The sequence below is a fragment of the Dipteris shenzhenensis genome, chromosome 5 (assembly GCF_047967505.1).
Source record: "Dipteris shenzhenensis isolate YYH24624 ecotype China chromosome 5, Dip_SZ_1.0, whole genome shotgun sequence".
In the NCBI taxonomy this organism is placed as follows: Eukaryota; Viridiplantae; Streptophyta; class Polypodiopsida; order Gleicheniales; family Dipteridaceae; genus Dipteris; species Dipteris shenzhenensis.
The window spans coordinates 8490720-8517802 of NC_141600.1; the positions used below are offsets into that span (position 1 = coordinate 8490720).

At 44.4% G+C, this 27083-nt stretch overlaps 1 protein-coding gene across 2 annotated transcripts in view; it reads right to left on the minus strand.

Moving 5' to 3' along the window:
* Positions 1 to 6472: 6472 nt before the first annotated feature.
* The window catches only part of LOC147901578 (structural maintenance of chromosomes protein 2-like), a 32666-nt gene continuing 12055 nt past the window's right edge, over positions 6473 to 27083 (minus strand). For both annotated transcript variants that reach the window (XM_087375099.1, XM_087375101.1), the window contains exons 7-13: positions 20088 to 20236; positions 9621 to 10494; positions 9037 to 9503; positions 8518 to 8613; positions 7870 to 8430; positions 7327 to 7783; positions 6473 to 7172 (exon numbers count right to left, since the gene is read on the minus strand). In XM_087375099.1, the coding sequence (XP_087231225.1) occupies positions 6865 to 7172; positions 7327 to 7783; positions 7870 to 8430; positions 8518 to 8613; positions 9037 to 9503; positions 9621 to 10494; positions 20088 to 20236 (2912 nt within the window). In that variant the 3' untranslated portion in view covers positions 6473 to 6864. The remainder of the gene's footprint in view (positions 7173 to 7326; positions 7784 to 7869; positions 8431 to 8517; positions 8614 to 9036; positions 9504 to 9620; positions 10495 to 20087; positions 20237 to 27083) is intronic.

Here is a 27083-nt window from a genome sequence, read left to right on the forward strand (position 1 = left end):
GTTTTCCCTTCGGCCTATCTTCTGGATTTTATTCCCAAAAACGAAGGATGATATACAACTTAAGAGGGGTAAATGCACATCTATGTATAAAATCACATAAGTTGTACTCATTATACATGCTTCCACTACGTAGTAACTGTGCTCATGCATACACATACTACTCTCATTCTTTTCAGTCTTCTTTTTCAGTTTTGGATGCTATCATATGCACCAAACAAAATCCACAGAAAGGTCTTGTCCATGCATCCTCTACTACCCAATGCAATTTAAGAGGGAGTATTGAGGATTGTGTAAATTGCACTATCTAGATAGGGTTCATAGGAAAAATCCTAACCCTAACTCTAAGGGTACTCATGTATGTTCAATACAACATAGTGTACACGTCGCTATATCGTGTGCACTCTCTCTCTCTCTCTCTCTCTCTCTCTCTCTCTCTCTCTCTCTCTCCCCACTTTATCATGACATACATAGATACGAGATATCTTTGCTACTCATCAGAGAGCCACCATGGCACCTCAATATGTATTTCGAGTAGTAGTTTTAAGTGTTTCTAGTTTTTTTGAGATTACTAGGATCGCACTAAGCAAACGGCTTTAGCGAGCCCTTGGCTTCAACTCATAGTGGCTTATATGAGTTACCTTTTCTATTGTACCTTGTCTCATAGGCCCGAAGACATTAATAGATCTCTCTCTCTCTCTCTCTCTCTCTCTCTCTCAATGGTAAATTCTCCTAGAATTCACTACATTACAACCACTGTACAACGATGGTTGATAGAGGATTCTTAAAAGATGTAAAACCCTTCTATGGAGCAGCATGCTTACCCTTCAAGGATGTAAAACCTTTCTACATAGCAATATCCTTACCCATTCCAAACCCATTCACCAAGATGCCCAACCACTTGAAATCACAACCTCTTTATGTACAACAGGCAATGTAAAAAAAGATTTAAGTCTTCATTACTTATCTTAAAATGCAAGGATTTGTAGCATAATTAGGTTGGAGTTGTTGTTAACCCCATACATCAAGCAGCCAAACATACATCAATCATGTAGTAATGCAAGGTAAAGCCATGCATGAAAAACTCTGTATTCTCTAATGTGATCAATCGAAAATCACTCCACTTCTAAATGTCTTCAACTAATAATTACCATTACAACGTGGAAAATGAGAAAGAATATACTTAGGAATGATGTAGAGACTCTCCATGTCAAGAGGAGCTACAAAATCTAATGCAAATTTAGAGAGAGAAAATGATAAAAGATGATCTTCTAGAGCAATATCTCCCTAAAGAGAGACCTAAAGATATTTTTGTTTGAAGGTGATATAAGAGAATAAGATATATACCTAGGGCATAACTATAACTTAAATTTAGAGATGTAAAATGAACTAGAGAGAATATAATAGTCCCACATGTATAAATATGCAAAAAATGAAGAGAAACCCACACTTTTTGGATAACTTGTTTAGTGCACTATTGTGTTCTTGAGCTCTTGCCTTGAAGTGCCCATGCAACTTAAAAGACTATGGAGATTAACTCAAACACTTTAGATATTTTGTTTAATGCATTGTCGTGTTCTTGAGCTCTTGCCTCAAAGTGCCCATGCAACATAAATGCTATGTGTCTCTTGTTTCCCTACCCGGAACTAATCTTCTCCTTCTCTACTTCAATCCCTCACTTCTAATCTCAACTTTGCAATTCCTAGATTAGAAACTCTTCTCCACCCTCAACCTCTAAGTTGATGTAGGAAGGTTGCATTTAATCAACTCTCTCTCTCTCTCTCTCTCTCTCATACAGTCAATCTTGGCAAGACCAAGGTTATGATTGTCAACACCTCATGGGCAGTACTTCATCAACACAGCTTCACTTATCGAGTGGAGTCGGTTCGTACAGTCATACACATACCTAGGGGCAATCTTTACAAGGCCAGTTTTCACGATGACTCATGTAGCCTGAGCACGACTCACACAAGGGCAGAGAGCTCTGGCTTGACTAGAGTGACAATGCTTTCAGGCACACTTCCAAGAACCCCCAATGAAGGGATGGCTATTTGACACACTTGTGAGTCCGACAACCATATATGCAATGCTCTTCTGGGGGAGTGACCTATCGACGAGGACCAACAGGCAGAGGTTTGAGAGGCTACAAGTGACTATGGGGTCTAGAATGATTCGGAGTAAGCCCTCCGTCCCACATCAGAACATATAGGCAGAGTTCACTATGACACCACTTCAACTTGATGCCATTTTCCAAACAGTGACATATATTCATAGGGTATGGGCCTCGCCTAGTTGGACCAAGGTTGGCATTAGAGTCATCCAGATGACTAGCTGAGAGTGCGATTAGCACAGCCTGGTACGCACACATATCCAATGGGTTGATAGTCAGGGTATTAAAATGGATTGCCTTCCCTTCTTTCAGTACAGCTTGAATGCCCCATCCCTCCAGATTCCGTGAGATGAGATCGATAGTATCATACTGTTGGATTTATTCCGGCTCTATACATCACAGACTTGGGGTGGGAAGCAAGAGTTCCGCACCAAGATCTAGTTCCACCATGATCATCACTACATGAGAGTATTACAGGATAGAGTGATTACCATGCCCCAATATCTGGAGGACAAACGGGTCTCACACACACTGAGGATTGCCATCGAACAAATGTGTGTCTCATCTCATCAGCTAACGATCGAGGCAAGGAGAGCCAAATGCACACCAAGAGAGTAGCGTATTTGCAAGCTATGCAAATTGGCAGAGGTGGAGATAGAGGAGCACTTCCTATGCACTTGCCATGTCTATTATGAGTTAGAGGACAGTACCACTATCTCTTTCAAGAGGGACACGGGTTCGGTCCAGTCTCCCCACTAATCCACTTCCATGACCAGCTCTGCGTTGGCCTCTACTTGATGGAGATGCAGTGACACAAACCCTTATTGTAGCAAAGCACGCAGCAAGAGGAGACAGTCCACAAGATAAAGATCGAGCACAGCGACACATCACCGAATTCTATGCCTTCGAGTCATCCTCAGGACACATTGGGGTAGAGGAGGAGATAACCGAAACGAGGGTAGCATGGATCAGTGGGAAGAGATGGCGCAGAGCAGTGGAGCCAGCGACACAGACCGACCACACATGATGCAGAGGCGGACCAGAGCATGCATGATAGAGGTCCCAACCCATACACTGCTCTACTCAAAGGAGACCGTCCAAGCCAAGGTGTCACTCTTGATATGGCCAACCGGATATAGAGATCACTAAGAACATGCCCCTTGTCACAGTGAGAGACGTCTCGACAGATGAGACATCTTTGCATCTCATCGGTGAGCCACCATGGCGCTTGGATATGTAATTGGAGCACTAGCTTTGCATGTCTGAGTTTTGAGATTATTAGCTTAGAACTCACCAAGGACCTTAGCGAGCCCTTTGCTTCAGCCCAGTGGCTTGTATGACTTGCTTTCTTGATTGTAGTTTGTCTCGTAAAGGCCTACGATGCCTTCCCAAGACATTAATATAATTCTCTCTCTCTCTCTCTCTCTCTCTCTCTCTCTCTCTCTCTCTCCAATCTATGAAAAGGTATTATGCCGACTCAAACAAACACAAGGTATGTCTGAGGTATTTGAGAGCAATATGGGAGTGAAGCAAGGTTGCCCTCTATCGCCTACCTTGTTTGGAATATGCATTGACCAACTGGAGGAACTCATCAATGAATTTGTAGTAGAGAAAGGGTTGCAAGGACCGCAATTGGGGCTTTGGACAGTGCTATTGTTGTTACACGTAGATAATGTCGTTCTTTTTGCATACGATCCGGAATCTATGCACAAACTTTTACAAGTGCTTAAGACTTTTTGTAGGGAAAGCGGGCTGCAAGTAAATGTCGGAAAAACAAAGATGATGGCAGTTTGTACCAATCAGCCAGAACATCCCCCTGAGATCACCTTTGATGGACAGATCATTGAGTATGTCAGCACCTTCAAATACTTAGGGATTGATATCCCAGCAGATCACAGATGGTGGCAATGTATACATAGAAGGATGGACACTGGTTGGGGGAAGTACTACCAGCTTGAGAATGATTGCAGGCACACCGACACTAGGAACTAGAAAATTCGAGATATATTGTTTGATGCATATGTAGTGCAGACAATATTATATGGAGTGGAAGTATGGGGAGGCAGCATTTCAGCCTCTACATGGAATGATATTGAGAAAATGCAAAAAGCTTTCCTAAGGAGACACCTTGGTGTCAAACCCACTACTCCATACTCAATACTTCTGTTGGAAACGGGAAGAAGACCAATTGAATTTCATGCATTGATCACAGTTATGCAATACCTAATAGAGGTGCAGCAAATGCAACCTGATAGGCTGCCTCATAAAGCATGGAATCCAGCACAAAGCTTCAAAAGAACTACAAAAGTAAGGTCATCTGCACAGGATGGGCAACCGACATAAGAAAATGGTTCAGCAGATGGAAAGTGGAAGCATATTTGATCATGCCGCCTGAAAAGGTCAACATGCAAGAGTTTCAACTATCTTTACTGAGCACTTTGCGGAATCACTGATTGACAAGTGAAAGAGGGTAAAGCTGGAATATTACCAAGACAACATAAATCCCACATGTTGGTCTACATACATGTCCATAGAGACTCATGCTCAGTCTTGTATTTGCACACCTATCCCCCTTCTATATCACAGAAACATGCCAGGTTCCGTACCAGATCTCATCCATTTGCCATTGAGCACGGAGCTTGGATACACCAGCCTAGACATGCTAGAGTCTGTACCCTTTGTGACATGCAAACAGTTGAGACGGAGGCACATGTAGCTCTACAGTGCCCCCGATATGCACATATCAGGGAGGACTACCAGCAGATACTGGGGGACTCCGCTAAGTTGATAGACTCCTGACCTCTCTCCTTGAGGAGACTCTTTTTACATTGTATCGAGACGGGTCCCATGGGTCATTTTTGGCCCCCCGAGGACGCTAATAAACTTTCTTTCTTTCTCTCTCTCTCAGGTCAAGAATCTCTTGTTCTCCGTTATGCATTTTAAAGGCCTGGTATCTTCATGTACTAGCTCCAATATTGTTTGTATCTACAGAATTCCTAGCAACAGACATGCCCATTTCCCAATAAGAAAAAGCACCAATCGCAGACTTAAAAAAGTTATCTCCACTTGCCAAATGAGTGTAATGAGATCTACACCTGTGCATTACAAATCTTTGCATAGAGAATGTGTTCAACATATACCAACAAACTAAGAAATTTATAAGCCCACGCAAAATCCCACTTAGAACCTAACTAAAGGTATGATTTGATTATACAAAACAAAGCATTAGGATATACAGAGTTAAGGCAGGTTTTAGCTACAGCAAGAGAAACAAGGAAACAATTAAACCAACATCTCTGACATCGACAGAGAAACGTGGAAGGAGCCTGCAAGTTACATAGATAAAACAAAAGAGTGACTCAGATCTCTTAAAAAAGAGCAATAGAACCTTTGAAGCTAAGGCCAAGATCTTGAAATCCAGCAGAGATATGTAGGAAACAGAACAAGATAGGACAGCAACAGCTTACACATGGATGAAGTTATTACAACTGTCCTATTTTATCATGACCTGATCTTTGCTAGAAGATAAAGACAACTTAGTTTTGGACAGAGACATGGTAAGACCCAGGGAAAGGGGGACAACCCCTTCCCAGCAGGATCACCGAAATTCGGTGGGCCCTCAGGTAAAACTACCAACAAAATTCAAAAGAAACTCAATGGAGGAAAAGGCTCACGTGAAGTTGTCAATGAGCAAAATCAGATTTTGTTTTAGATAGAATACATGGTAAGACCCAGGGAAAGGGGGACAACCCCTTCCCAGCAGGATCACCGAAATTCGGTGGGCCCTCAGGTAAACCTACCAACAAAATTCAAAAGAAACTCAATGGAGGAAAAGGCTCACGTGAAGTTGTCAATGAGCAAAATCAGTTTTTGTTTTAGATAGAATGCATGGCCAGTTCTCCAACACCCAGCTTATACGGGTTCTATGACCCATCTTGCTACTCCTCCAAACCACACCCCTATACAGAGGTTGGATTACGATATCTTAATGGGCCCACAACCACAGGTGGGGCATGGCAATTGGTACCCCTTGAAACACCAAATTAAACAGAGGGCTCAATAGTGATGGCCCTAATGGTATGTCCCCTAAGTCAGACTCTCATTTCATTCTGATTAGTCATGGTCAACTCTCTTGTTCATTACTATCACTACGCATGTCATTTTTGACCTAACGTGGGCTTGTTTGTCATTACAATTGCAAGTATTGTGCTACTTTTAAAGCAGTGAAACAACTGTTTATATGGGTCTTTGTTCTTGACATCAGAAGAGGTGTCCTGCACATACGTCTTTTGTTTAAATTAACCCGAAAAGATTGTCAAGAAAAACTCACAAACTGTAGGGTTTTTTTTCAAAGTTGTGCTCCCCTGTTTACTGTGTGCATCTGTCCCCATCTTTACATCCGTCACTCTTTTGGATGTAGAGATCAAGTTGTACTGATCAGAGCCTCCTTTGTTACAGGTCTGAGTGATAAGGATATAACGTATAAAGGGATGATCAAGTTGTATTGATCAGAGCCTCCTTTGTTACAGGTCTGAGTGATAAGGATATAACGTATTGATCAGAGCCTCCTTTGTTACAGGTCTGAGTGATAAGGATATAACGTATAAAGGGATGATCGCATCATTTAAAGTGCCTACAATGGCATCCTCAGGATGATCGCATCATTTAAAGCACCTACGATCCCATCCTCATGATGTATGGTCAACAAGTGTAAGATTCATCGAACTTTACCAATAAAAGAATGGCAATGCAAAAACTTATCTATGTTTCAGTTTATTCTTTTGGGGAGAAACTTGTGCGACAGTGTAAGTTTGATAAAGCTTTGTAGTACCATCAGCTTTAGTAACTTGGATGACAGTGTCGCTATGCTGCTGAAAAGAGATGTTGTGGCTCACACAGACGACCTGGTTACCTCTAGCAACTATATTTTGAATTATCTTTGCAATGCGTTTTTTATTTTCTTCATCCAATGCAGCATCTATCTCATCCATCAAATACAGAGCACTCTGTCCAGATGTAGCCACTGTCAGCAGGAAAGCAAGGCTGATCAAAGTTCTCTGTCCACCTAAATCAAAAAAATCATTTCGAGTAGAGAACAAAACATCATGTCCCATAACATTTCTCTCTCTCTCTCTCTCTCTCTCTCTCTCATACACACACACACACACACAAAAACAAAGGAAAAAAGGAAAAGTAAAAACATAAGAAAGAACGCATGCCTGAAAGTTCATCAAGACTGGTTTTCCAATCCTGTACTGCAAGTCTTGATCCATGTGAAATGTTAGCAAACCGAAATTTAACTCCATCCTCCACATGCTGGCCAACTTTGATAAGATCTACAAGCTTGTTTGGTAGAAGATACTTGCAGCTCTCCATAAATGATTTACGAATCTTTTCAAAGACAACCTCATTAGCTTCCTGCACACGGTTCCTGGTTCTTTCAATGCCTTCTAAAAGGATGTCTATGGATTCAATTATTGAAGCCCTTCGATCTTTGAATATTTGGAGCTTCTGAACCCTTTCTTTGATCGCAATTTGCTCAGCTAGAGACATGCCCTGCTGCTCCGTGGTTAGTTGTTTGATCTCCGCAACCATTTTTTTCACATTGTGCCTCATAACAGAGCACTTGTATGTATCTTCAATGGTAACATCCTTTACCTCCACATTCCCTTCCTCCTGCCAGAAAATAATCAGGATATTTGAAAAGGATATAATAAATGGTAAGTATCTTAATTTACTGAGTGAGCTAAGGTTTGACTTACTGGTGGTTGAGTAAAGTCCTTTAACTCCACCCCAACTTTTCCTTCTTCCTTCTTTGCTTTTTCCAGTGTTTTTCTAACATTCACCATGCCTTCTTTTATCTCAACTATTATTTTTTGTGCATAATCAATAGCTTCAGTGTCAGATTTTAACATTTCTGCCTGGATCTTTTCTTCTTTTTCTGCATGATCCATTGCAGACTCAATTTGATTCAGTTTTTCTTTCAAGCAGATTAACTCTTCCTTTTGGAATTCCAACAGTTTTTCCATCTCTTCCAGGTCTACTTGTTGCACCTTCTGTGTCAAATTTATTTTGTTTGCAAGAGCTTCTTCTTGCTGAAATTGAAGTTCTTCTAGTGCTTCATGGAGAGCAATCTCTTCTATCTTAGAATCCCCCAGTGCACCACTAAGAGTCCTTGCCCCAGTTCCACTGTCCCGATCTGTCATGAAAGCATCAAGACGCTTCTTATTGACTTCTAAATCGCTCTGAACACGAGCCATCCATTTTTTACACTGATGAAGGTGCACTTGATGTCTATCAGCCTTCTTTTTCAAAGACTTGATCTGCACAGAGATTCATGATTTAAACCTTTTAAATACTTTTCTCACCTTGCAATAGAATTTGAGGAACCAGTTTTTATAGATGTATACCTCCTCTTCAGCAAGAAATATGTCCTTGCGAATCATTTCCTCTCTGGCCTTGCCGGTCTCATACTCAAGAGCATTTTTTTCAAGCTTCTCAATCTCCTGTATCAAAGGAAGACCAGGGTGATGCAAGAACACAACTCATATCTCATTTCTTAACATTCAATTCACCTTCATGACAAATTACAAGTCATGTTGGATTCCCACAGCATGCACATCATTTTCTTGAGAGAGTTGATGATTATGACTCGAGGACTGAATCAACCACAGAAACACAAATGTGTGGACATATTCTGCGCACAAGAAATGTAAATTTATTCTCAACAGTAAGAACAAAGAGTGAATGTACATATCCAGTAATTCTGTATCCTTGTATTGTCATCAGCAAATCGACAGTTTTGACTAAAATTTTGTCAGGCTCAGAAACATGACCTCTTTAACAGAATCCAAATCTATGAAGCATCGAGGTATGCTTATCAAGAATTTCCTACATCATAAGTGCAAACACAAGAAGTAATATGTTACCTTTTCCATATTGATTTGTTCAGTCGTCAATGACATCAAGTCTTCATCGGCCTTTTCTTTCTTGAGCTTGATGTTGAGGTAACCATTGCTTTCATTGCCACGCCATCCTCCAGAGACTGATCCAAATTTGTTCACTTTCCCATCCAGAGTGACATTCCAAATTCTATTTTTGAGAACAATCTCTCTTCCAATCATATCGGTTGAAGAAATAGCATATCTTCCAAAGGCTCTGGCTATGGCTCTCTCAAACTTTTGATTGTATTGGAGAAGATCGATTGGCAGGATTATGCTTCCTTTTGGGTATGAGTTTTGGACTGTTCTGCGGTATTCAAGATCATCTTCAAACATAAGGCGGTCAAGTGGCCAAATGCGACAGAATTTATTTGAGTTGCCACTGTTGTCCCACATGTGCAGAAGTTTTGCGGCTGCTTGTGTTGTCTCAGTGATACAAACCTTTTTCATAAAGCCTATATCACATTTAGAATGTCATTTTGAAGGGAAGCTCATCATGAAATCTTTTCAAAACATAACGAAATCACTTGATCTAAATGAGATTTAAAAAATGAATGTAAACTTTCATAAACCTGCAATTACATTCATTGCGTTGATGTACAAAGATATTTCTTCGAAGTTTTGCTTGAATTTGAAACAAGAATGCAGAGGCCATGCTGGTAAAGCTGATTCCTCAAAGGTCAGAACTCCAAGCTGTGTGTTCATGATTTCTATCTGGGTCTGAAGTTCTTCTTTTGCCCTTTTAATATCTAGGCTTTTTTTGCATTTGCTTTCTAACTGGCCAGTGGAACTGAAATCAACGGTCTTTGTGAAGTTTGACAAGGTCCATTCTTGCTCCTCCTTTTTCCTTAGCAAACGTGTTTCCCAGGATGTGATATTGCTTTCTGTACTCTCCAATAACTGTTTAACAGTCTTCTGCTCGTCCTGCAAATTTTGCAGCCTGCGTTCTGCGACTTCAATGTTATGGTTGAGTTCTTCCTTATATCTTTGTGAAGAAATATCAGGCTTAATATTTTTTGTATGGTTAGTGAATTTGATCTCAAGCCTTTCTATTATTCCTTGTTTTTCTTCAAGGCTCTTTTTCAAAAATAGAATTTCCATTTCAAGATTTTCAAGAATCAGTTCAGAATTTTCGATTTCAATTCTCTGTAACCTGACTTCTTGCACCTTTTTTTCCAATGCTAAAATCTCTTCTTCCTTTATAGCTATCATCTCCATAACATGAGCTTTCTCATTTCTCCAACTGCTTGTGGAGGCTTTTAATGCAGATTTGTATTTTTTGATTTCAGCTCTTTTATCCTCAATAAACACTTTCTTCTCTTGAATTCGTATTTCTTCAGATTGCAACTTTGCCTCTGCCTGAGTTATTGTGTCTCTGATGGAAAGGAGCCTTTGCATTTGGAAACTATATATGTGCCTTGAAGCATAAGATATTTCTTCTTGCAGCTGGAAAATCACAAAACTTAATATCAATAGAAGCTCAACTTCCTATTGATGATAAGGTGCAAAGTTTATAAATGACAATGTACACTACATGGCACTGGAACCAGGAACAAAGAGATCACTTCTACTGATGCCTGATCATAATTGTCACCCTTTTCATTTACTTGTTTGTCTTGAAATGCCCAAATGTCTGTACTTATTCTTCCACTGGTGACAGAATAAAGGCATTTCCTGGAGTAAATGGTGAAATATTTTTGTCCCAAAATAAGAAGATGATCTATCTCACAGAGAAACAAGACTAATTTGCACTCAGTGTTTCTCATCTTATTATAATTTACAGTTTTTAAGTTGTCCACAATACGCACAGGGCTAACGTGGGAAATGTTATGAATAGCCATGGAAGGTTTCACATCTAGTTTGTTGCAAAAGTTTATTGGTCTCTAGCTGATTGGAATAGGAGAAAATGGTGAGAAATTGAAAATTTGAGAAGGAACACAAACGGGAGACTAAGAGATACAGGACTGAAAACCTATTGTTTAAACATGCTCTCAACACAAGGAGATACGCAAGAGATACAAAGTAGAGAGAAGGCTATATTGTTGACAATTAGTGAGTGCACCAAGTTCCATATATCTCCAAGCTTAGTTTGAGCACAAAGCCGTGCACCTTTAAAAACCAAAAGACTACACAACGGAGATTATATTAGCATTTACTCATAATTTTGAGAACAACTAGCCAGCAGAGGATTGGGATGCTCTGGCATTGATGAAAGGGAACAATAAACACTAACAATGGTGAGGACGTGAAGAACCCAAGGCTTTTAGGACCTTGGAGAAGATGCAGAAAATGCCTTTTCAAAAATACATAGAATCCATTGTCAAAAGTGCCAGGGAAGCAAAGATAAAGATTCTAAGGCAAACTCAAATCAAGAGGAGAAAGATTTGGATATCAGATGAACTCACTCCAAACTACCATAAACAAAGAGCCATGGAAATCACCAAAGTAATGGAGAAGGGAAAATCTGCTGTTACAAAGAAGGGAAAGCAGTTATCAAGGAATTCAAATCTAAGCCTATAATTATGCCCCTATTATGTTAGTATTAGAAATAGTTAAGTTTTTATGGTACCAGTGGAGATGCTATATATTTCAATTTTAGGGATCTGATGTACAAGCTTCTTACTGGTCCCATTGATTTTTTTGGAATTCCGCAGACTCTCTCTCAAATGCTAAGCCAATACATCAACAACGATACAAGATGAATCCAAATTATACCAAGCAATTCAAAGCTGAGGTCGAACAACTACTTCGAGCATGTAGAAAAGGGGGTAGGGGTAGATTATAGAAAGGGGGATAGAAGAGTGGAAGGGAGAGAGAATGAGGGGGAGAAGGAAGGAGAAGGGGTAGGGGGGAGAGAGAGAGAGAGAGAGAGAGAGAGAGAGAGAGAGCTTATTAAAGTCTGCTAAAGACCAATGGGTCTATGAGACTGAAGAAAAACCTGATACAATGAGCAAAAGGGTGGAGCTACTAAGCGAGCATCCTAAGCCATGCTAGAAAACTGTGTAGACATAGTCAATGATATCATAACACTTGTCCATCAAAATCATATATAGCCATCCTGGAATCCTCCTCCTCATGTGGAGACACAGTCTGATCTAATACAATATAATACACATATAGAACATCAAGCTGCACCCAACGGCGGAAAAAGATCTAGAGCAAATAACCGGCAAGAGAGCAACCATCACCTCCTAGTGTTCTCATAAAGGACTCAAGCTCGTCTATGTAGAGGGCAAACAAGGTCAGTGAGAGTGGACAACCTTGTTTGACCCCAATGGTGCTTAGTATCTGATCTGTCCATCCTCCTCCCCGTCCGAACCCTGCCTGAAACCCTCTCATAAAGTGCCATAACAGCCCAAACTATCTCCGGCCCATGCCCTAGCTCCAATAGCGGCCTGATGAGGCCTACTCAAGGCATTGTGTCGAAGGCTTTGCGAAAATCCACAAAGCCGCAATATACCCTCTGTCTTCGTGTCCTAGCCTCCTCTATGACACTCCTAAGTGTCAAGATATGATCCATGGTCCCGTGGTCACGCCGAAATCCTGCTTGTCCATCTGCTTTGAATCCCTGCATCTCTGCATAGCGACTAACCTCCATATCTAGCACTAAAGCATATATCTTGGACATGACATGCCCAATCATAATGGTCCTGTAGTTGCTTGGATCCATGAGATCCCTTGCCTTGTGGATAGGTGTGATAGTATTGAGGGTCCAAGTGCATGGGAAGCTGTAACAAACTGCTTCATTAAATAGCTTCGCAAGGATAGGGGCTAGGATATCAATCCCATATGTAACAAACTCGGTACATAATCCCTCATGATCCTTCGCTAGGCCATTATGAAGCTTCGTGACCGCATCTTTGATGCCTCCCTTAGTGAAGAGAGTGCAAAAGGTTGGTCGTGGTGTGTGCGAGAGTGCAGGTGTGGGCTGGTCGGGGATGTCATAAAGTGTGCGGGCATAGTTGTGCCAAACTTCAGTGTCTGTGAGTGGTGCGTGGAACTGCCATTCAAGAAACTGTCACCAAAAGTCTTTGGAATTATTACTGAAAAGAATGTTCAGTAATTCATCCTCGTTTTGGCAGACAAAGTTTCGATTCTTTTGGCGAACTAGACAACGGTACTCACGTAACGTGTCCGGTTCACTTGGTAGGCCATGTTAGGATTCGAATCGGAGTTGTTAGCGAAGAGCCTTACACTCACCATCGTACCACCTATTAGGTATAGTACTCCTTACACCCTTTGACCCCCCAATACTAATAATCCTAACACCCCACTAACTTGGCCAACTTTTGGCCTTCATTACAACCATCCCCTTTCAATATAATTTTGTCCTCAAGATTGCAAGTGATGGTGGTTAAACTCCAAAACTCTCTGCTGTAAAATAAACATGCTCCAACATTCAGGCCACCTGGGCCAAAAGGAAAAGTAGGATAGTTCTTTGCCCTAGATGTTGCGGCACCTCCTGGGTCATGTAAGCGTTGATCCCACCTAGCATGCTCATCATCAAGACATTCCACAATTACATAGCCATCACTTGTCTCCATAGAGTCTACTTCGCATACCTCTTTATGCCTTGGGAGCATTCATTGCTTTTCCATATATCCACTGCATCTCTAGCTATGTTGTCTTGCCCAAGTGCAAGCAACTGAAAATCAGCTTCATTAGTGTAGGGATTCCAAGATGAAATCCTCATCTTCAACCGGTTGTGGGCATGGTGCATGCCATCATAAAGACTCTTGCCCTGATCATCTAATGGATATAATCTGAAATATCCTTCCAAAGCTAAGAGCCATTCTTCCCACTTATTAGGATTCTTGGTTTCTCCTTTGAATCTGTGGTCCATCAAAATATCTTTGAAGTGTCTACCACACACTCATCCAACCAGCCCCTGCCCAAACGTTTTTGGGAGGAGGCGGAGAAGAGGGGGGGGTTCCCTAAGCCACCTAAAAGCTTCTAGGGCAGTTAGGACTACGGATTAGTCTAACCTAACCCAAACCTTAGATTAACCCTAACCTTGGTTATCTTAACCCAATAAGCTAACCCTAGCCTACCTAACCCAACCCAAACTGCTAAACTAACCCAGTAACGTAACCGGCATCTAAACCAACCTAGGAACGGCTGATCCTTTGTGCAGCCTTCAGTCCTTCGTTCGACAATTCTACCAAAAGGCATGCATCTTATTGTGTGTGATGGCAGAACAACTTGCTAGCATTATCTCCATCACTTACCACTGCCCAAGTGAACGACTATTTGTGTGTTGTGCACAAAGAGGCAGATTTGATTGGAGTGGAGATGATTCTTTCTTTGGAGTGGACAGGTTGCAATGGAACTAGATCACCTGGGCATGTTGCAATTCAGTCAGAGCAAGGAAATATGAAGACAAAAGTGCCAGAGTCGGAGTTCTAATACCAATGTAGAAAAGGAGGTAGGGGCAGATTAGATAGAAGAGCTGAAGGGAGAGAGAATGAGGGGGAGAAGGAAGGAGAAGGGGTAAGAGAGAGAGAAACAAGAAACCTTATTAAAGTCTACTGAAGACCAATGGGTCTAGATAGAGAAGTTGATACAATGACCCAAAGGGATGGAGCTACTAAATGAGCATCCCCAACCACAAATAAAGGATTTTTATGCAAACAAAGCGGCAAGCTAGGAGATGGCTTTAAATTTTAACAATTGACCAAGCAGTAGCATCAACTCAAAGTCAATTGACTCAATCAAAGAGTTTACAAGAACAAACAGAAAATCAAAGTGGCAACATGTTTTACCAATTGGAATAAAAAACCTTCAACAAAGTAAAGTTTCAACAATAGCTTAAGCAGCATCCCGTAAGCTGACATTAGAAAGCAGCATCCCATAAGCTGACATTAGAAAGCAGCATTCAAATAATTTGCAACTATCTAAAAATGATGAAAGGTACATGCAGTGTATAAATATTTTACTAAGAAGCCTTCAAATAGTAGATACAACTACAACAATGACAACAGACTAGTGAAGGTCAAATTAGGGAAGGTTTGGATATTCGAAGTCATAATAGAAAATCATTTATGAGGATACACTCAAGCCATCTTCAATCTTGATCTCATCCACGTTGCCATGAGCCAACTCCTTCCTCGACCCTCAAACATCACCATCTTGGTGAAAGTTCCTCAACTCTCAAGCCAACTCCATGTTTTAGTCAACAAATTTGCCATGTATGTATGCCACGTCTGCAATGTCCTCAATCTTATCCACACCTCCATATCATCAGGGTCAAAGTCAAGTCCAGGTATTTTGGAGCATTGTGAAAAGTCAGCAAATGAGTCAGAGTTTCAAGCCCAAATGTATTTAGACACGGCACAGATAGCTCAATCAGATTTTTGTTGGAATATGGGCCAAACCCCTTGTGGGTCAGAGCAATAACTAGTCCTCGACTGTGGTGGCTATCGTGCAACATACGTGTGGCGGCTTTGGTAGTATGGTGTCTAGTCCATCGCAAAAGTGGCGATCCATGCGGACTATGGTGGTGGACTGAATTGTGTTGCAGAGCTGTCGCGATCCGTGGCGGCGGGCATTTAGTGCGGCTTTTTTCTGGCGGCCGCCGCTTGCACCAGCGGTTGTCTCAGGTCTATCGGTTGTTTGGTGTAAAGGTGGACTTCTAAATGCGCTTTGGGAGGTCTTTGATTCGACCTACCCCATGCAGTTTCTCCTAGGTTACCCTTGGTTGTTTACACTGGCTTTTGGTTTGGTCAGTGATTGTTCAAAGGTGCTTGGTCCACGAGGGGTGTTGGAATATGATGCAATCCCCTTGTGGGTGTGAAAATTCATGAAGGGTCTTGGGCGTTGAATGACATGTGTATTGTGGAAAGGGAGCTAATCCCATAAGCAATATGGTTCACTTGAGATCCTTGTATATACTGGTTGAATTGAAGACCTCCAGAGTATCCCTCTCGATATTTTTTGGGAGGATCTAGAGGAAGAGTGTGGCTAGGAGGCAAGGGATTGGGACCCCCTGCACTCGGCGCTAATCAACACATGGCAATTTTGATTGGATATTTCAATTGAGCATAGAAATATGGCACTTTTCATCAACTTATGATGATGCATCCTATGCAAAAGATGAAAGCACTTTAAACAACTTGCAAGAATCCACAACACTTTGCATCAACAAGACAAAACTTAATTAATGGCCGCGGCATCAGACAACAAAATCATCATCGATTTTTCCACCACAGTTTTAAAGACATCAACAATCCCTGCATCACTCCAGACTATGTGAAAGTCACTAAAGACAGTGCAAGAGTTCAGCAAATGTTATTACAATCCTCCTAGAAGATGCAAGAAAGGACAACATTGAAATCAAATGGAAAGAGATCAATATACATTACAATTCAAAAACTACAGTTTTAACAAAGGAAATCAAACCCAGAGACAACATTCTCTTGAAAATATCCATCTAATGGCACAGTTCTACACGCAAAGAAATCAAGCAGCTTGAACTACACAAATTGGATGCCAGGGATTGTTCCAAATCAGGTAAGCTTCTTTCAGGCTACACTTTTTGGTCACCCGCCTTGGGCACCAGGGGAGGTACTTGCATTTCTGTTTCTTCTTCTATACCCCCTTGGTGATTGGACACGGGATCATAGTCCCTTCCAGAGCTTAGTGGATTATACTTTTGATTGGCGGGCATAAGGTTGGTTTCTTAAACCTTTATGCACCCAATTCTAGAGGGGATCGTGTTCTTTTTTGGAAGGAACTGCTCTCTTGGTCACATATTGCAGATGCTTGGATTATAGGGGGTAATTTCAACATGGTTGAAATGCCCTCAGACAAAAGGGGTGGTAGGGAAGGTGGCACTCACTCCCTAGAGAGAGCAGCGTGGGATGCCTTCCTTTTTCAGTACAGTGGCATGGATGCTTGGCATGATGATGCTTTTCACACTCGGCCACATTCTCTCCTATTTTCTTGGTCGAACAGGAGATTGCAGATGCCTATACATGCATGGATTGACAGATTTTATGTGGATGATTGGGCTCTTAACAGAGGTGACACTGTTTGCATTGCAGTTGGGGTGCCTACTTCGGATCATTTTCCAGTGGTTTTGATAGTCTCAAATCCCCATGTGAGGCGCCGCTCTGCCAGTGTTAGGATTCCAGATTCCTTTTATGCAGAGGAGAGCCTTACAGAGAGAGTGTTGAGGACCTGGGTATCTCATTTGCAGGATGGGCAGCTTTCTCCTTCAGACTTAGCCGCAGCCCTCTCTGATATCAGTGACTTTTATCTTTCAGTTACTCGTATCAAGAGGGGTGAGATCCTCAGGCGTGAGATAGGTATCCGCCAGCAGTTGGCTTCCCTCCAGAGGAAGGAACAGAGGAGGACTACAGATGCTTGGATTCAGGAGCGCCTTGTTGCAGCAAGGGCTCAACAGCAGTCACTTTTAGATCAGAGAGCAGAGTATGCCTTTCACGCCAGAGAGTCATTTTGGACATAGAAGGGAGGTACGATCAACAATAGTTCTTCTCTACTCTTGGCCCCAGACATAGTAGGGAGAGCATCTCACAGCTTGTTGACTCAGGCTGATGAGGACACTCCAGTCTGGGGGATTGACATAGGGTTCACTTGGATTCAGAGGGGAGTCTCCATCAGATATCTGGGATGCCAGGTTGGGTTGGGCATCTCTCCGAGACAGCAGTTCGCTCCCGTGTTGGAGAATCTCAGGAGGAAACTCATCTTTTGGAGTTCAGCCAGACTTGACCTTGCATCCATAGTTGTGGTTGTGAACCAGGTATTACTGGCCACTGCTTGGTTTGTTTGCTCATGTTGGTGCAGATCTAGAGGTTGTATCGCTCAACTCATGAGACCTATCAGGAGCTTCCTATGGAACGGTTTAGATGGCACCTCAGATGTTGTAGCCAGGGTGGCTTGGGAGACCCTCATTCTCCCCATAGGAGAAGGGGGTCTCAATATTATTGACCCGAGCTTGCAGTGTATGGCCTTGCTCTGCAAGTTTGTAGTACATGGATTGATGCCTGGACAGGAGCCCTGGAAGGATTTTTTCTCACGCAGCATTCAGTCTTGCACCCCTTCTCATGGGGGAGATTGGTTGGACAGCAGCAGATGGATCTTTACTTCAGCCCATCTCAAATCTCCCCCTTCCCCTCTCATGGCTGCTATTATGAAAGCTTGGGGCTGCTTCAAAAACACACTTCGCAGAGTTCCACCCACCTCTCGTGAAGAGATTCAAAGGCAGCTAGTCATGTGGAATGACTCAATTTTGGATCATCATGGCAAGCCACTTGGAGTGTCACATTATATGCAATGGTCTAGATGGGAGAAGGGACCTGCCTCTATTGTAGGCGCTTGGCAGGCCTGTATGAGACTTCCAGAGGATCAGAGACTTTTAGCAGTTGGCAACCTCAGAGGGAGTGCACTCAGGATACAGCAGATTCAGTCAGCCATTCCTCCAGAGTGGATTGACACAGATGACATGCCACTTACAGAGTCCACTTGGTGGGAAGTGTTCTCAGGGACGGGCATTCCATTGTGGAGATCCAGGTTCAGGGCTGACCCTACTTGTCCTCGTTGTCACATGGCAGTTGAGTCAGTACAGCATTGCCTTTGGGAGTGTAGATAGGCGAGGACGATCTGGAAAGGTGTTGCTAGGATATTCAGCATCTTTCATACAACACCTTTCTATATGACCTGGGGTTCAGTGGCTTGGCTATCTCTTACTGGCCCACAGGTGTTTTTCGAGGGACATGATCCAGATCCAGCTTTCATTGTACAGCGACACTCAGTGGAGTCTTGTTCCCTCCAAGATGTTCCCCTCACTCCTTTCAGAGCTTCTCATGCCTCAGTAGACACGTCTTGGGAGATTTTGGCTAGCATTGCAGCTTGGCATATTTGGAGAGCCAGGTGTACAGAGGCGATGGAGGGTATCCAGGTTCACCCTTCCTAGACTATGGCCAGAATTTGGACCGACACAATACACACTCTGATGGCCTTTTGGGCGAGCATGCAGGGATCCTCTAGAGCAGCCACTACCAGGAGAGTTGCTTTTTTCAGAGTTCGGAGATGATCTCCTTTCTTCTCTGAGTTTCCTTCAGGATTGAGATGGCATTTTCAGCCTCTGCCTTGGTTCTTGATTAGCTCACTTTGAGCTGTTTTTCCCTCATGCATTGCATGATGTACTCCCACATTTGAGCTTGCTCTCGCGGTTTTCATTCATACTTAACGAAGTAATTTTCTTGAAGAAGAAAAAAAACGTGTGTTTTTCAACAAATAATTTGGCATAATCTTATTGTCATGAGTTTGAGCGCACGCATGCGCATGCGCGCACACACAAAGGAAACACTTATTTAGAAGAATGATCCTTATTTAAAAGCCCATAAATCTGTTTCATGGAGAGAGGGGATGAAAGATGATTTGTAGATCCCTCTTCTAGCCTGTAACTAGAGAAAATGTATCACACATATGCTAGAGGCTCTCGTAAAAATGCAATCATTCATGATAGAAACATACTTGTCGACTAGTTAGTATGCCCATGTCATGAAAACTAGTATAATATTAAAAATAAGTACTTTATCCTTGCATTCAATGGCTCTGCTTATTTTCAATCAGTTGTAAACAATCTAGACGTAACAAATCACACTAGATGTATATAATATATTTAATCATATAACATAAACAATAGAACCATCAGCAGCATTGGTGCTGTATGAAGAGCACATCTGTATTATCTGCCAATGAGAGTGCCAACTGCATATTAGAAAATGACTGCATAAGAAGACAAAACTCTCGAAAAATGACAGTCTCTTTCTTGTGCTTAGATTGTTGAAATTCTTGAAAAATGGCAGTCTTTATCTTGCTTAGGTTGTTGAAATTCTTTAAAAAATGACAGTTGTTATCTCGTGCTTAGGTGTTCCGGTCTATCCGATACACTTTCGTACACCCAAGATAACTTTAGAAGCATTTTTAATGGAAAAATGAAATTTTTCTTTGGGGTAACTAAAATCCTAGGGTTCAAATTAAACCAAAATGGACTGCATATCTGGAATACAGACCTGTTCAGCCCTTAACATTTTCTTTAAGCGAGCATTATCTTCTGCAATACTACTTTCCAACAAACATATGTTTTCCTGAATTTCTTCGAGGCCAAGCCTTGTCTTCTTGAGTTCTTTCTGTGCTTTTTCCACTTCCTCATTCCATCTCCCTAGGGGAAAATCCACATGCATAGTCAATACTCAGTGATACTTTGAATCGTGACGATTTCTTCAACACCAATAATTTATGAAAATACCAAAAAAAAACTAACACAACCATGCCGCTTGTAGATAGGCATAGTACCAAGGAAATAGGTAAGGAGGTGATACCCTTTTGTTTAAATACTTTGTGTGGTTTGTTGGGGACACCTGACTAGCTTGCGTTTTTGCCATGCTAGATGGTCGGTATTGTGGGTGATTCCATGTTAATACTGATGTCACTAGTGTTATTGGTGTTGTGCTTGATTATTGTACTTTGAGCGCGGTTATGTTGGGATCGGTTGATTCGGTGATTCGTTCAATCGATTGTTAATAACTAATGTAATTGGCAGCTTGAGTATAGGTGATGGAACTTACAGCGAGGATTTGAGTTAGTGTGAGGGTACCAATATCGAGGTGTTGCACAGTGCATCTTTTTTGGCCATGGGCCAATTTTGTATTTCTTTAATATTGCAAGTTTGAGCAATATATTTTGGAGAGGACATAATTCAATTTTGAGCCTAAAGAGGCTATGTAAAGCAAATCCCTTATTTTGGAAGAGAGGGATAATTTTGGCTCCTTGTGCTTTTATGAAATATCATAAATACTCTAGATGAGGAAGCATGAGCCACTCATCTAGGGGGGGGAGATTGTACTCAATCTGCTGTCACTTTCGTGGTGTGATTTGTGTTCTTCTTACCCAATTGATCAAGTGGTGAATTTTGTGTGGAAGAGTCTACTTTTGGGTTTCATTCAGAAAGGCATTGTATGGCCTGACGTAGGCACCTTGGGCTTGGAACCAGAAATTTGATGCTTTCTTTCTTCGGAAGGGACTTTGGAGTTCTGTGGCTGATCTGAACTTGTATATCTTTCGGGAGAAAGGTTTGGTTACCTTAATCATTTTTGTGTGTTGAAGATCTCATCTTGGCAAGCAGCCATGTGGAGCATATTGCTATGACAAAGGCTGCTTTGTCTCAGGAGTTTGAGATGAGACATTTGGGTCTTCTCCATTTTTTCTTGAGTTTAAAGATATGGCAGACACAGATCGGGTTTTTTCTATCCTGGTAGCAGTAACTTCATGAGCTATCGGCATGGAAAGCTATAAACCTATCTCATCTCCCATCGACCCAAACACTAAGCTGTCCCAGACTGATCCAAGTGAGCGGGTGGATGCAGCGTTGTATTGGAAGCTCGTTTGGCTCCTCAACACTAGGTTGGGTGGTCCTTAGCTTTTTAGTGGGGCTGTTAAGCTCCTTCATGTAGACACCTCTGAAGACATATTGGGAGGCAGATACTAGATGCTCCCAAAATCAGCCTCTAAACTTGGCAATGTGCCCTGGCTAAAAACCCAACTAAACTACAGAAATGCACTGAGAAAGGACACAAATACTACTTTCTCTGGGCAGGCACACCACATAGAAGTCCTCACTCCCTAGTATACAGACAGGAGATGACTGACTCTAACAAGCACAAGTCACAAAAGAAGGTTAGAACGGTAAGGGGCAGTCTCGCCGCTGCCCCACTAAGCATAGAGCAGTTTTGTGGCAACCCTATCAATCACAGGGCAGGATTTAGACCCACCCAATAAGAGGGAATAAAGACAAAAAGATTTATTGATACCCATAGAAGGGCAAAAGGCATGTGAGAGGAAGAGTAGTTATTTTTTTTTGGGGGCAAAGAAAGGAACCTTCTATTAATGCTTGAAAGACTTCACACAAAACAGCAGCCCCAAAGGTGCTGAGTATGGGAAAAAACCGGAAAAGGCTGAAAGAAAAATCGGCCTGTTCTAGAGAAACCTAGCTCACTGCCTAGGGGACCTCTCGTACTGGGGCTAACAGCCAAGTGGGGGGACTATACAACCAGCAAATCCCTCGCGGAGTGAAGATGTAGAAAACTCCTACAGACCAAGCCTTGCAGAATCGAGCACGCCTCTCAATAGTCACTCTAGAGCTTGGAGTCCCACGCTCCCAGGTGGAGCGTAGAGTGTAGATGATATCCTGGTAGATGGCGGCCATGGTAGCCGAGGGTGGAACCGGATGCTCACCCATCACGAGATCGCAGCAAGCCACCCAAATGTTCCACGCAGTGATACTAGCTACCACCTCCCAAATGCTGTCCTCCGGAGGAGAAAGGGGAGCTAGGCTATCAAGAGGGACTGCCTCATGGAGCGCTATCCTCTGAATGCTCTAACCTTGTATCCGGTAGGCTGGGGAGATCTCATCAATCTGGAACATGTGTCCTCCCTCAGTCAACCAGGCCACCATCCCCCAGGTGTAGTCCCCTGAAGACTCTGCATACGGGTCATGATCCTGAGGGCACCCATTCAGATCCTCGCTGCTCTACGATAGCTTCAAAGGCAATGCGGAATCATCTACAGGAAACCACCAGAGCAACAATGGCACTGCCCCTCCACTCGCATCTGCTCGCCCGATGGGCAACCCTCCGTGGGCGGCCAGCCAGAAGAAGTAGAATATATTCCTCAGCCACTGCAAACTGGACCATAATCGCGTCCAAAACCTGGAATGGACATCTCGGGCACTCCTTGGGTCACCCAATGCTGCTCCCTTGAGGGGGTCCACCTCGAAGAGTCCATTTGAAGCCTCCTGCCAATCCATGTGGTGTAGGAAAAGAAGGGCATCTCGTTCATCTGCTCAGCAACGCTGCCCCTAGAGGGCTAGAACCACTCTCCCGGATCCCACTGGACCTCCCTCAAGGGTCTACCCTCCCACAACCAGAGGCGCCATCTAGGGGCATCTTGCTCTGAGATACTGGGAGGGTCAATGTGCCACTCCTTCCCCAAACGTCCCACCACTCTGATCATCTGCCAGTGAATCCCATCAAGACTCCCATCCATCTCACGGTCTCTCTCAGTGAGCAGATGAAGTAGGCCTCCAGGTCCTACACGGAATAAGCCGGGGTGCATGCTGCCTCCTTGCATCATCATCCTCAAAGGGACACCAGTCCGAGAAAACTGTCCCAACCAAATGCTGTCCCTCCAAACGTGAAGGCCCTCCCACTAGGACTCAGGGATGGCTCGGTCAATCTCCCTCATCCGCTGCCTTGCCCCTGGTAGATGCGCTACGGCGCCAAGCCTCATCTCTGCCTCCACGGGTAATCTGCTCCATCTGCCAAAAGACCCGGTCGGACCACTGTCCCACTGTGCCCAACCATCTGCTGTCCGAGCATATGCCCCTCCTGATCTCGAATCTCTAGGTGCCACATAAGGGGCTGACGCTCAAACTCCTTTCTGCTAGGGAGAGCTTGGCCGAGCTCCAGTAGAGAACCTCCTCCTGTCTGATTGGGAGCCTCAACCCTCTGAGGCCCGCCACCTGTGATCTCAAGTAGTAGCCCAAAGCCTCTGCCACGAACAAGAAGAGGAAGGGAGCAAGTGGGCAGCCCTGGCGGACCGAGCAAGAGAGAGGAAAGGCCTCGCCCGTGTGTCCACCGATAAGCATCTGGCTAGAGCTCCCCGCATAAAGCGCAGAAACTCCTCTGACCCATCTGTCTAAGAAACCCAATCTCCGCATAGTGCCCTTCAGGAAGGATCACTCCACCTTGTCGTAGGCCTTCTCAAAATCCAAGAGAAGGACCGCCAACGACCAATGACTCCTCCATGGACCAATCCACTGCCTCCCAGAATGTGAAGATGTGCCAGGATGCTACGCTCCTAGACGAACCCCATCTGTGTGTCGTGGATAATGTCAGTAAGATGGGGCCGTAACCCCAAGCTCAAGACCTTGGCGAGGATCTTGTAAGTGATATCAAGCAGAGTGATTGGTCTCCACTGCCGGATGTCTGACCTATCTCCTCCTTTCGGGATCAAACAAATCCACCCCCTGCTCAAGGACTAAGGGAGGGAGCCCGTGTCGAAAATCTCTTGGCATGCTAGTCGAAAAGGGGTGGAGATAATCTCCCAGAAGTTTCGGAAGAAGGCCGAAGTCAAGCCATCCTCGCCAGGACAATTCTGGGTCGGGAGAGCCTTGAGGGCTTCCTAGAGCTCCTCGTCCGTGAAAGGCTCCTCCAGCCTGCTGCATAAATCCTACGAGACTACTGTCGGAACGTGATCCCAAACTACCTCTCGGGCCACAATACAAGCTGGAGTCATCCTCTTCGTCTGAAAGAGCTGGCTGTAAACTTGTGGTCAGGTCTAATATCTCCTACGGGTCATCAGTGTGCATGATGCCCTATGGATCCTAGAGACGGTGCCAACTGTGTGCCTACCGATCGGGACCCAATGGTCTGGAAGAACTGCTTCATCATCCTGTCCCCCTGCTGTACCTACAGGGCCCGGGAAGAGTGATAGGAGAACTCAGCCCACCGAATCTCCGTAACCTGAAGCTCAAGGCGAGCGCTGTCGAACCTGTCGCTAAGCCATGGAGAACCTAGGTCCTTCTCCCTGAGCCGCTCTATGGAGGCTCCTGAAGCGTCCTCTGCCTAAGGGCGTGAGCCTGTAACTCCTCACTACTCCTCTGGATCGCATCAGCCACCCACAAAGCCCAGCTCTCACCTGGTGTCATCTCTGACTGCTCCCAAATCCCTGCCATGACCTACTGGATCTCATCCTGCAGAAGGTCCTCTGGAATGCGGACTCCCTTCTGGGGGAGACCTTGACGGGGCTGATCTAAGTGAAGTACTACGGGGGAGTGGTCTGACATCGTGGTACCTGCCAAAATCCTGGTAGAGCCGCCTCTGTGCAATGCCCAATCCCTAACGTAGAAACGGTCTAGTCTCTCAAGCAGTCCATCGTGTCTCCTTTGTTCAAAAGAGAAGAGGAGGCTGCTAGATATCCTGCTGAAATTTGGCTCTCGCCACAGGTCCATGCCACCATTGATCATGAAAATGAGCTGCTCCTAGGTGCTACGCTCTGCTGTTGCTAGCATCTCAGAGGAGGCGGCGCCGCCTTGCTTGTCTTCCCCAAACTCCAAGTTGTTGAAGTCTCCTCCAACAATCCAGGAGTCTACATCCGGAAGACACTCTGACAGCCTCGTTCAAAAGGCCGGGCGGTGCTGTCTGAATGCTGGGGCATACACGTTCAGGATCCCAATCCTGGACTCTCCCGTCCTAACTCCCATCCAAACTGCCCATCCTGGGATAAGCTCGACCTGATCGTAGATCTCTGGAGCCAAATTCTGTGAGACCAAGATGCAAACCCCTCCGCTCCGTCCTACTGCAGGGGACCACTCCTCCGGACCTCTCCCTGGGAGAAGGTGGTGATGCCGTCTGATGTTTGCTGCTGAGAACATATGCTCCTGGATCAAAAGGATGTCCATTGTCCACCCTACCACTACCCTTTGCAACTCCTACCAGAGTATCAGGTACTGCGGTTGACTACGAGCACAGTCGTGGAGCCTGTGCACGTTCCAACTCACTATGGTCCAGCTCATGAGGACGGGGGTGCAGAGAACAAGGCTCTCCTGTGAGTGGGTGCCTGTTCCAGAAAGACTGCCTTACGTGACTTTGCCAGGAGTTTGGAGGGCGAATAGTCCGTGTGTGCGCGATGACATACTAGGGTGGATACCGGTTCAATGCCGATCTTTCGTGCCCACTTCATCAGGAAGGAGACTTCCACCCCAAACCGCTCCGCACACTTCTGGAGGGGCCAGTAGTATGCATGATCCACCGTTGCCTCAAGCGGCAATCTGATAACTCCTGCCGCCAAACCACACGTCGGCTCCTCTCGCGTGAAGCTCAGCTGAAAATTCACATCCGCACCATGGGTGTACCAAAGATCCAATCCCCGTGCTCCCATCCACTCGTCCATCATGCGTGAAATCTGATCCCATAATAGCATCAAACACCTCTGGGGTCCACTTCTCCAACCCTGTGGAGGCAAACTGGAAACTCCAAATGGGGTGTGTTTGAGAGCCCCTGCGCTGATCAAACGGGGTGGTGAGAGTGATCATAGCAGGAGGGGCGGGGGAAACTCGCCGGGGGGGGGGGCAAGTGGAGGGGGAGGGGGGTAGGGATCTGGAGGGGGAGGGGGAGGGGGGGGAATAGGGGAGATCCCAGGGGATCTGAGACTCCTGCTGCTCCTATCTGAGGGGGAGCGGGATTCTGGTCTGCTGGCTGCCTTCTCTGCGGGGGTGGGGGGGGAGGCGCTTAGCCATGGCCACGAGGGAAATCTCTAGCTAGGTAACCCATCTGTCTGCACCGAAGACACTAGCCTCGTAACCCAGAAATCTCCACTCCCTGGCAAAGTGTGCCCCCTTCGAGGGTCTCTAGGAGGATCAACTCTAAGAGGGACTCTGGGCTCTCAACCACCAGTCTGATCCTGGGGACCCCATCATCTACTACAACTGAGGCGGCCGACTCTGGTGGAGACTCGAGCACGCTGCCAAATGCCCGACCGATGGAGGGAAAGATGGCTCGATACTCCTTTGGGAGCCTTGGGAAGTGGAGCGTAACCGAAAAACAGGGAACATGGTGTGTCGTGTCCATGTCCTCCATTGTAAAGCCATCGTACCAAGGAAAGAGGTACACTAGATGCAGGCCAAGGAGGATGGGGCTCTGCTCCACGAGTGTTGAGGCAATGTCGGGGAAGCTCAGCTGGATGAGGAATACGCCTCTTCCATAGATGGTGACCTCCTGGATGTGGTCGTATTAGACGAAAATCTGTCTGCTCCTAGAATGTTACGTCGAACCACGGGCACAGGCACAAGTATTTTCCTCCTAGCCAACCTCGGTGGTAGCAAGCTCTCGGAAAATCACTCTATACGTGAAAACTTTTTTCTTGCTTATTCCCAATGAGCCCCAAAAGTCCCTAGATGGATCTAGTATGCCACATGTCTTCATTTTAGGGTCCTTCCTTAATGCATCATT